This window comes from Rhea pennata, chromosome 2 (assembly GCF_028389875.1).
Source record: "Rhea pennata isolate bPtePen1 chromosome 2, bPtePen1.pri, whole genome shotgun sequence".
NCBI lineage: Eukaryota > Metazoa > Chordata > Aves > Rheiformes > Rheidae > Rhea > Rhea pennata.
Window position 1 is genome coordinate 141,758,347 of NC_084664.1, and position 11,788 is coordinate 141,770,134.

At 34.9% G+C, this 11,788-nt stretch overlaps 1 protein-coding gene across 1 annotated transcript in view; it reads left to right on the top strand.

Moving 5' to 3' along the window:
• RAD54B (RAD54 homolog B) overlaps nt 1-11,057 on the top strand; it is a 65,958-nt gene extending 54,901 nt beyond the window's left edge. The window contains exons 9-15 of the mRNA XM_062568356.1: nt 186-325; nt 1,190-1,480; nt 2,871-3,046; nt 5,449-5,710; nt 7,042-7,108; nt 7,434-7,634; nt 10,696-11,057. Coding sequence (XP_062424340.1) covers nt 186-325; nt 1,190-1,480; nt 2,871-3,046; nt 5,449-5,710; nt 7,042-7,108; nt 7,434-7,634; nt 10,696-10,913 — 1,355 coding nt within the window. The 3' untranslated portion in view covers nt 10,914-11,057. The remainder of the gene's footprint in view (nt 1-185; nt 326-1,189; nt 1,481-2,870; nt 3,047-5,448; nt 5,711-7,041; nt 7,109-7,433; nt 7,635-10,695) is intronic.
• Nucleotides 11,058-11,788: the final 731 nt, after the last annotated feature.

Below are 11,788 nucleotides of genomic sequence, written 5' to 3' on the forward strand. Positions count from 1 at the left end.
AAAGATATTGTAAGTACTGCTGTATAAGCACAGTATAAGTTTGGGGAGTTGGTATTAAATACACAAATTCAGTAATTCACATTGAAATATGCATTCTCAGCATTAAACTCTGAATTCAATGATTGTACTTCTATCATTTGCAATAAAAAACTAACAAATGCAGAATTATTTTTTTCTCTTTTCAGGTACTCCAATTCAAAATGACTTGCAAGAATTTTATGCATTAATAGAGTTTGTAAATCCAGGAATACTTGGTTCTTTATCCACTTATAGAAAGATATATGAGGAGCCTATAGTCAGGTCCAGAGAACCTTCAGCAACAAAGGTATATTATTAAAAAAAAAAAGAAAAAAAAAAAGAGGGAGAAAAAAACAAGCAATCATAGTGGAAAATTCATAGACAGTATTATGAAATTTACTTCCTATGGAATAAAATGAGATTTAAATACTTAAACTCTGACTAGCTTATTCAAAGTAACCAACATTTTTGCCTCATTTGAGGATTCTAGATCTAATATATTTGGGGGGGGGGGGAGGGGTTGGATGCTACTGTGCATTCTCTTGTCTTTTTTTGTGTGTGTAAGGTCCTAGCTCAGCTTATGTTTAAAGTGGTTTAGGGCACGAAAATAATTGGAAAAGGTGACATTTTGACATTGTTCAGGACTACTAATCGTAAGAAAAGCTTTCCACCCTCCTATTTGAAATAAAATATTGTTGTTCTCCAAAGGGAGATGGAGGAATACATGTACCTTGAGACCATAGCACTTTAGCTGCTTATTCATAATCAGGCAAAATGTATTCTTCCAGCACCTTGCATTCCCACAAATGCCATGCAAATTGCCGTATGATGATATGCTGTTCATTCATGCTTTCTTCACAGCATTGCAAAATCTACATGATTTTGTTCCATCAGTCAAGAAATTCTGGAAGATAATTGAACCTTGCCTGTCTTCTGGGACGTTATCTTCCTTTGTTTAAATCTTTAGAAGGCAGACCTAGAGCTAAGCTAGTGCAGGAGTACTAACTGGAGAAGAACCAGTCGTTACAGCCCCATGTCAGAAAGTGTTATTGTACATTTAAACTGTTCATTTCTACATAATTAAAATCACGTAGAAAATTATTGTGATCACATAGAAAATTATTGTGATGGAATGCAAGATTAGCACTAATTTTGTGCTTTATCCTTTTAGGAAGAAAAGGAACTAGGAGAAAAAAGAGCAACAGAACTCACACGCCTAACTGGACTCTTTATTCTTAGGAGAACACAGGAAGTTATAAACAAATTTCTCCCCCCTAAGAAGGAAAGCATAATCTTCTGCCAACCAACAGCACTGCAACTTGAACTGTATCGAAAACTGCTTAATTCTCGAGTTATTAGGTCCTGTCTACAAGGCAGGCTAGAAAATAGTTCTCATCTAATATGTATAGGAGCTTTGAAAAAACTTTGCAATCATCCTTGTCTTCTCTTTAAAGCCTTAAAGGTATCTGTCTGTGTGTGTAGAGCGGATGGCTGTGAAGGTCACTAGAAAAAATGTTATGGTCAACGTGTGTGTTCCCAAAGATCATTTTATACTCTCTCCTCATATATGACTTGCTTTTTAGGACACAGGCTTTCAAAAATGCAAGTGTTAGGAAATGCACACAGGGAGTGTATCTAATCCGTTTCCTGTTGCCTTAGAGTAATTTACCCTCTTAATCTAGTCTGTGAATGCTCGTAAAAATACATAAAAATGTGAATTTTACAAACAACAATCATGATAAAATAAATTTTCTAAAGGAATGTAATTTTGAATGCTAATGCATCTGGATAAATCTCACTTGAAGTTCTAACTGTAGTGTCAGTTGGAGGATACTCTGCTCATTTCTCTAGAAACTCCCCGTCTGCATGATGATTTTCACCCTTTCTTGCATACCCTTCACTGTCACTTCAGTGACAGTGGGAGCTGCAGGGGCTGTGTGTCAGAGATGCTAGATGTCTCCAGTTCCAGTTTTACTGGAATCCTATCACTGTGCAGCTTGTTATTTATACAGAAATGTTCTCAATCCTATAGGCAAATAGTGTGATAGAAGTTAGTAATACTTCTATAGCCACTAATCAAAGTGGAAATGTAAATCTTTCTTTAAAGACGTTCTTCCAGACTTTGTAGGTATGTCCATAGCATGACGTGCCTGTGACTGACAAAACTGCCTACGTTCACTGAATTTACTTCATAGTATAAGTATCAGAAATTTTTCATAAGCGAAAGTTTAAATCTTTAGAAACTATTAAGGTGGAAAGGTGAATGAATGCATGCCATTTATCACTGTTGTGCTTTTGGGATTTGGTTAGTTTGACTCTTTCCTCTCTGTGAAACAATGATTTTCAAACTGCAGCAAAATATTACCTGTATTTTTTTTCTATTTTATTTTAACTCTGTTATTACTTGCCAGCTTTTCTTCATTTCCAGTTACATAACTGAATCTTAATGACACCATCTTTTTAAAAAAATTAATGCTTGTGGAGTTCCTTAATAAGGTGTCATGGAATTTGGAACGAATAAACAGAGCATTGATTTCTTTTTCTAAGTTTTAGATATGACTTTACTGTGTGAATATCTGTTTGATCTTTTAGAAAGAGAACTAGAACTGAAACGCATTTTTCAATTTTTAGTATTTCAACTTGTTCTCTACTAAGTTGTAAGTATGTCTTAGATTATAGGGTATAAACCAAGGTGTAAATGCTATCAGTATTTTAAAGTGATGCCCACAGGACACACTAGTTTATGTTGGCTTTTGATGTTTCACTTTTTCTTTGTAATAAAAATATTAGCAAAGTTTAAACAGAATTATTTTAGAGAGGACAAGGAGCTTAAATCTTTCTATTTTTCGTAGGAAAAAACTAGTGACTCTGTATGTGACGAACATGACGAATCCAGTCTCTATGAAGGTTTGAGAGAGGTCTTCCCACAAGATTATACTTCTGACACTTCCTCTGAAACTGACTCAGGAAAGTTGCAGGTGCTGGTGAAGCTATTAGCAGCAATCCATGAACTCAGCTCTTCTGAAAGGCAAGTGTGAAAGAAAAGTTAAAGGGAGATGTGGAGGTGATCTTCTGGTTATTCTGTTTTGTTTTCAAACGTATAGTGATATAACATTCAAAATAAAGGCTTTGCAGAGCTGCTAAATATATTTGTGTGTTACATTTCTGGCTTTTCCTTGTTAAATTACTAAACTAGGATTTGGAGCTGGCATAATTTTCAAAGTTACTCCTTGTATTATTTCCAGCTAAATGAACTTTTCATACTGAGTTTCAACAGCTAAGAAAGAGTTTGCTACAACCCCTGTACCAGGCATACTACCTGCACTTGCACAGATTTCCTAATGCTTTGCATCTCCTTGAGGCAACTATTTAATGTATTAAATATTTAAAATTGCACAAAAATATTTTTAATTCATAGATTATGAGTTCTTTGCTCTTTTATCATGTTTGATTGTTCAGTGCTTGCTGCCTTTTCTGTGTAGGGCATGTTCACAGGAGTGAATCCTAGCAGGTGAACCGGCACAGCAGCTGCCTGTGTCCCCCATGGTAAATGGTGCTGACACGCAGCATTTTGGTTCATGCTGGGGTTATAGAATACACAAGGCCAGTTCCTGGGGGATTGCTCGTTATTGGGGATCTCACATACTCTTGTATTCCAGGATAAGATTTTTGTGCGCCCATGCCCTAAAGTCCAGCTGCTCCAAAAGTATTTATCTTTCAAAATTTTTAAGTTGATGTAAATTGGTGCCTACATAGGACATGCTGCAATTCAGTAGTGGGAAGTATTAGCAGATCTCTTGGCACTGTTACAATGGAATTTGTTTCTTTCTGATACTCTTTTTTTTTTACAAATCAGAAAAGCTGAGCTTGTCATAGGAATATGCTTAACATCCATTGAAACCAGGGTCAGCTAAATACCTGAATGAGTTAGCCTTATTCCTGTAGCTAAAAAGTATGGGAAGGAAAAAGCAGTTTCCCCTGTATCAGTGCTGTGGGAGCAGCTGTGTTGCAACTAGTGTTGAGGCTTTATTTTGCAACTTTAAAAATTTTACTGATTAAATTCAGTACTATTTATGTTTCTCTTTGTTTGTTTTTCTGCTGTCATTTACTGTCATCAGTACTAAGTAGTTTTGCAGCATACAGACTCAGTTCCAAGCTCCTTAGAAAGTATATATTCTATTTGCGAGTGAAAGCAAAGGTATGAATTTTAGTTTGGACAAAAACATCAATCTTGCAAAATCTTACAAATAAGTCTTGAATATAGTTCATTTGTAAAATAAGCTGTATACTTATTTTATACTTACTTCAAAACAGTTTTAAAATGCTAATTTACCAGATTTCTTCAAATCATCTGTCTAGTTCTTCTGTATTTATTTTTAAGAATTAAAAGAATTAAAAGAATACAGCATTTTTGATGGAATTCTGTAAATTCAGTTTAGATTGTAAAAGACCTCCAAACCAGATATTGCAGCAAATGCCTTATCTGCTTATTATTTTATTTATGGTTTAAATTCAATAGATCTTTCTATGTTCTCTTAGCAGAATTGTGCTCAATACCTGGAAGGATAGAAGTTTTAAATTTGCAGATCTCTGAAACTTATGTAGTCAAAATTTCTGAGAAAAAACATTGACATAGTATAGGCCATTAGTTTAAGGGACCAAGAGACTGAATTTGCATTAACACTTTCCAAAACTGAATTGCTTATGAAGTCCTTTGCCATCCCTCATTCCCTTTCCTTTCAGTCTCAAGATGTAGGCAAGAGGCGCTGTCTTCCTATTTGACAGGCATGATTTTGTTTCTCATAATTCTTCTAGATTGTGTACATAACTCCACTGTAGCTTTTTTTTAAAGTTGTGCCACTTATAATCTACTATTTATGGGGTTTTTGTATTGTTTCTCTGCTGTCATCAGTACTAAATAATTTTTTCAATATACAGGCTCAATTCCAATCTCCTTAAAAAGTATAAGTAAAAATGTAGAGCCTCTAAGTATAAGTATAAGTAAAAAGTAAAAAGTAAAAGTAAAAAGTATAAGTAAAAATATGTGTTAGCCTCTATGACACCCTTTGCAAATGCCTATACTTTTTCTTAACAACAGCTATTTTGTATAAGTAGAGATTAAAAAAAAAATCTATCTCTGTGGTTGGTCCTGGACCCCTGCAGTCTATGCATTAAGTCAAATTCTGTTGGAAAAAAAATACTTAACATGTGAATGCTTGACAATAGATATAATGCATCCAAATCTTGTATATGCTTCAAATTAATATTAAGTGTTTTATGTTTTACGATTTATGAGTAATCTCAGGTTCATGTGTAATTTTTACTTGAGTTGTGATTTTTATTTCCTTAGATGTCTTCAGTAATTTGTTATTGTACTTTGACTTCATCAAGGTCTAAGATAACAAGATCACCTTCTCTCCTGTTTGACAGAGTTGTGCTGGTATCCAATTACACTCAGACACTGAATATATTGCAAGAGACATGCAAACGTCATGGATACTCTTATACTAGACTTGATGGACATACTCCTGTCTCCCAGAGGCAACAGATTGTTGATAGTTTTAATAATAAATTCAGCCCAGCTTTTATCTTTTTGCTGAGTTCAAAGGCTGGTGGGGTAGGACTGAATCTGGTTGGAGCATCTCATTTGATCCTGTATGATATCGACTGGAATCCAGCTACAGATATTCAGGTCTGACACAACTGTGTACTTGTGGGTTGGGATGGGCATCGAATGAGTTTTTGATTGATTCTGAAATGTTTGACTTATCATGTCTCACTGCTACCTGATTATCATTCCATTGCGTCGGGATGAGTATGATGTTGGATGAAAGCTCTACCAGAGGGAAAAAAAGGAGAAACATTTCTCTGTCAAATTATATATATTGGTATCATTAGAAGCCCCCTTGCAGTAAAAAATGAAAAGAGTAAATTCTAGTTTCCTTTGAGAAATGAGTCATGTGCCCCCTGTGTCTCCTGATCGCCTATTAACTGGAAAGCTACTGTTTTCTAAAAAGAAAAGAAAATTATGATTAGATTGTGTAGTGAGTGTTGCTGAGGAAAAGAAAAAAAAAAAAACTTTTTGTTATACCTGAGAAAAGGAAGAGGTCCTGATGAGAATTAAGAGAACGAGAAAATCACGTGGCAGCCATGCTAAAAGAAAGAAAACAAAGCCAAGTGCCAGGCTATTCTTGTAATGATACTTTTAATCTAAAGAAATTATTTAGTTGGCATAAGAATGTTTGGTTAAAATACTTCTTAACAATGGCAGTTTTTAAAAAATCCTTGTACAAACATAGTAAGAAACCTCCTATTATACGCTAATGCTAAGTAGTTAATACCTGAAATAAGCTCTGATTCTTGGCCTTACTCCTGTTTTAAGTGTGAATCAGTACCCTCATGTGGTCACTTGTCTAGTTGGTTGAAACAGAGTCAGGTAAATCAGTGAAAATTGCTACAGCTTGCCAAATACTGCATGCTGTGTTGTGAGTACCTGTACCAAATATACATTTGTAATCCTATGTTTTTGACAAAAGTCCTGTAACTGTGCTCTCTCAGTTACTTTTTTCTTTGCTTAAGACTTAAAGGGTGTGCAAAACACTGATTTTACAATTTTAATAGAAATGGAAATGTCATTTTTAAAGATATACTGTGGCAAAAATGTTTTGGGAGAAGAAGAGAATGATGAATATTCCTGTGAGACATTAAACTGTTATTAAGACTTTGAAAATATGAAGAGAGTGTTAGTAGCAGAAAACAAATGGAACCCCTAGTTTCTTACACAGAGAAAGAGGAGCATAAATGTTAGAAAGTAAATTACATTTTAGAAATTATTTAGAGTTAACACCAGAAGATTTTTATAAAAAAAATCACAGACATCTATTAAGGAATGCTTTGTTTGGACAACATCCTTTTGAATGAGCTAGCAGAACTGGTAATTTGATGAGAAAAGGGTGCATGTTTTACCTAAAATACAATTGTAGAGCAGGCTATTAAGAATTTTAATCTTTTTGCTTCTTTTAGGCAATGGCGAGGGTGTGGAGAGATGGTCAGAAACATACTGTGTGCATCTACAGACTGCTAACCACAGGTTGGAGGTGATGTTCAGACATATCCTAGAGTGAGAATAGCTATTGATATTTTGTCAATAAAATAAGCAGAGGGAATATTTTTGGAAATCACTCATTCTTTAAAAAATATTTAAAAATATAAAAGATATAATTCACTCTGAACTGAGTTAGAATAGAGATATCACATTGATTCATTTGCCTTTGCTTTGCTCTTGTTTTAATAGCTGAAAATAATAGTTCAGTATTTCCTATGAATATTGTTAGAAAAAATGGATTTGACTTTTCTTTTTGAGAAGTATTGGCCAAAAATTAACTTTGTGCATCTACTTTTTTTTTTCAATACAGGCTCAATAGAAGAGAAGATTTATCAAAGACAGATCAGCAAGCAAGACCTTTCTGGGGCAGTTGTAGACCTTTCCAAGACCTCTGAACACATCCACTTTTCCATTGAGGAGCTTAGAAATCTCTTTACACTTCATGAAGATTCCAGCTGTGTTACCCATGACTTGCTTGAGTGCAATTGTATGGGAAAGAAAGACCATCAAAGTGAGTTTCTTTTTCATTATCTCTAGCCGTTGCTGAGGAAGGGCATCCATTTTCAGTATTTGGTCTGTCACTGGAAAAAACTCTTGACACCCGGAAAAATAGGATTAAAGTAATGAAATTCTTTATAGGATCTTCCAGATATTGCCTGATTTTTCTAACCCATAGGGCCCCTTCACAAGATTAAGAAAAAATTCACTCCTTGCAGTAACAATCAGTGTATATATCCCACCTCTTAATTCCTTGAATTAGCTATGGCCAGCAGGACTAGTGATGGTTAACTATCCAATGAGGTTATATAGTATTTTGTTTCTAACTATTCAAGGACAATAATGATTATTTGGTAAAAATGCAGCAAGTTGGTTCAAAAGCTGCTTACCCATGGACAGCTACACCAGCAACTACCAGATGAAGATCTGGATAATGCTAGACCAAATCTCTGAAAATATCTTCTTTTCTTTCATTTCACAGTTATTAGCTAATGTTGACGCAGGACGATTGAAATAATCATTTGAGAAATGTTGGAAGATAACCTGGCAGTCATAAACCCAAATTGTAGATTTTTGCATTTATCCTTTCTGCAGAAACATGACTGTTGTTCTTTCTGCATGTCAGAATTGTGTTAACTCTGTGTTGTATGTAGGTTTAAGTGAAAAGCAGGATTATATATATATATATAAAAAAAAGTATTACCTTGTTTAAGTTATGTCTACACTCCATCCATTTTAGTTTTTATAGCTCATCTAGTTTCTCAAAGGAAAGAGTTTCTATTACCCTGATATATTTCTTTCCTTTGGGCATGAAATACCCATATACAATATTTAAAAATGTGATTATGAGGTGCAAATATAGATCTCTTCTAAGTGTCACAGTAAAACCATGATAAAATACCATAGTAAGATATCACTGTAAAAAGAGCAAAAGAAATGGCTACCAGAGTGTTCATATTCTTGACAAACACAAATAATGAATTAAGTAATACAGACTCAGTGTGACTATTTTGCTTGATGGTTTCAATGTCTTCAGGTAATAGGGTAAAGCTGTATTCCTTTCTCATCTCATTCTACCCAAAGTAGGGGGGGGCTTGGTTATTGAAATGCATAATACTTCTGTGGCCTTAAGAATTTAACTTTCTCCTTTATTTTTCCTCCAAATATTAATTGTCTTTGTACCCTTCTTTAATAGTTGAAGAATTCGACCTTCTGTTTTTACATAGGGAAATATATAGCTCAGGTGTTGTTCAGATCTGTGTGGAAAAGGCACCTTTGCTGTTAAATGTTAGTCGTGTTTTCTCACTAATGTGCAATGAGGCAGAGAGTAGAGCTCTTGGACTGCGGAGATACAAACAGATTTTAAAACATTACTTCTATGGTGAATACAGGTGCATATAATTTTATTTAGCATTTTGCAATTGTATTATTGCTCTTGACTGCTTTTCTTACGCTTTGAACACATATTAGTTCCATCAGTTCAACCACAGCTTCAGTCTCTTGAACTTCAGGGCAGTGAATGTAATCAGAACTTCAAAGGTAATCATGTCTTAGTTATAGTGAACAGAACCTTTGTGGTGGTAAATCATGGAAAAACCTGAAGATTATTCTTAAATTTTAGAGCTGGAAATGAGCAGGGGAAGGTTTGGCTTCCTAAAGAGCAGGCAACTGACTCAGCAGTTCCCTAGTCAAATTGTTGTGAGTGGTGGTCTTCAGTTTGATCACCCCAGAATTCAGCTACCATTAGTTGGTCTCTTTGCCTTTCTCAAGGCTCATATCTCCTACATTTCTAGCAATCTTGATTCAAAAGATAAACTGAAAGGGAACAAAGCAATACGATACAGGCTGCACAATATCTGAGCTTAAAATTAATTTAAGACCTAATTATCTTGGCGCTGGGATCTCTCTTAGAACTACCAATAAGACTGGGTATTCTTGATCAAGACCCTTTTGTTCTCATACTGAGGACATCTTTAGCAAACCACAGGACTCTCGAAAGGAAGTAATTAACTGCAATATGGATCTTGCAGATGGGTTGCTTGCTCTTCTGGTTTTCAGATGAGCTACAAACCTGAAAGTTTATAATTTTATCTGATCATGGTTCAGTTTACGGAGTTAACAATGCAGAATCCCTAAGAACTTGAGAAGTGCTAATCCTAAATTTTCTTCTGGACAGTAAAAGAAGATGTCTAGCACAAATGTGAATCATATGTCAGTTAGAAGGAAAGTCTTTTATGTAGGAGTTTTTATGGGGTCTCCAGGTAAAAGTTTCAAAATCTTAAGAATACTCTGAATCATCATGCTGCTCATATCACTGATATTTCCTAGGAAACACTACTATGAAAATATTTGACCACATATTTTAAACCAATAACAACAATGATGCAATTTTGTCCATCCAAACTTGTTGTTTTTGTCACGTGTGTGAGATGAATCATGAAGTCAGCAAAACATAGGATACTCTGCAATGACCTTGTATTGCTTGGGGCTTTAGAATCCTTTGTGCAAAGTGAATTTCTGGCTATGTGCTTTATAGGAAACAGTCCTCTCCTTATTGTGACTCACAATATATACAGTACACTGTTAAACAACTTGGCATAACCAGGACGTTCAAAGTGCACTAGAGATCAACCTCTAGTGTCCTGAGTCAATGAAATAGCTATCCAAGCTATTCTTAGCTGATCGGAATGACTCCTCTGAGAGGAAACAGAAGCCAGCATGAGATTTGGTGCAGGATACTTCCATATTCAGAGTTACTTAAAGAACATGGACAGCTGAAGTATCACAGAATTAGGAAGAGAGCACAAGGGAAATTGCCAGATAAGGCATTTCCTTTTCCATCTATTTATAAAAGGATTTTTCTTTGCGCTACATGCAGTGATTTTGATAATCAAGGCAAGAAACACCCTTTCCTCTCTGACCGTGGACACATATGTTTGGTTTTCATTGACATAGAAGGATTACACTTACTGTTCTATTTTTCCCACATTCATTACCACGAACTGGCTTATTGATTCAGACTAAGAAATTTCTGTCTCAGCTTTCTCTGATTAGTCTGCTGTATCATTTTTCAGATCATTCGTCAGAAAAGCCTTCTGTATCTAGAGGTTGCCAACTTGGACAAAACCATGGGAAGCCTAATTCAAAGAAACCACTCTCCATGTCACAGCTGATGCAATGGAAACATTTCTCTGGGCGACATCAGACTCTAGATGATCCTTTCCTCGAAAGGATAAATGAGAATGTTTCTTTCATTTTCCAGAATGTAACTAGTCCAACTTCCCCCACCTAATATAACTTAAACTGCAGAGAAGCTTGTTTTTCCCTAAAATTCTCATCCTCCTCCTCATAGATATAATGAGCAAAAGATATGCAGTTACCTTTTGTTCTTTTTGCCAAATTCTTTTGTGTCTTTCTGATGAGGTTTCTGTGCAAATGTTATTCCTGATGGTTATACAAAGTTACAGCTATTACTATGATAGCCATATTTACAATAATTATAATACAGATTTATAAACCTATTTTTTCTTTCAACTATTCTATTCTTTTAGTATCATAATTAGTAAGATTGTTTTTATACATTTTTACATGTGTGTTTTCTCTGTTTTATAGTTTTCACTTGATCGTAATGATTTATTACTTGTAAATGTGAAGTTGGCAACTCCTTCAGCCAGATTTTAAAAGATGGTAGGCAATATACACATAGATACATAAGTATATATGCTGTTTACAAGAGTCTGATTGGATTTCTGTTTTGATAACTAAGTTATAGATCTGCATAACTGCAGCTCATACCATAACAAGATGGCTGATTTTTCCTTGGATTTATAATTGAATGAAACAAGGAGTAGTTGCCACTGAGGTTCAAAATTCTGAGACCACAGCTTAATATTATGTCAAAATCTTAAGAAACTCTTCTGATGCTTTTACTTGGGAAAATAAACACACTTCATTCCTCAGACATGCAGAGTGAAGGCTTATCTCATTTTTAGCTAACTGCATACAGGGCCTCGTTTGGTGAACACTGAAGTATTGCGCACACTTTCATTGTATACTTTTATTATGACCATATTTTCCTTCTGTTTGTGAAGGTGCAAAAGTCTGAAATCAAATTATGGCTTTTAAGTGAACTTTGACTTTGGACTTTGAAAGGATCAGAAGAATGAA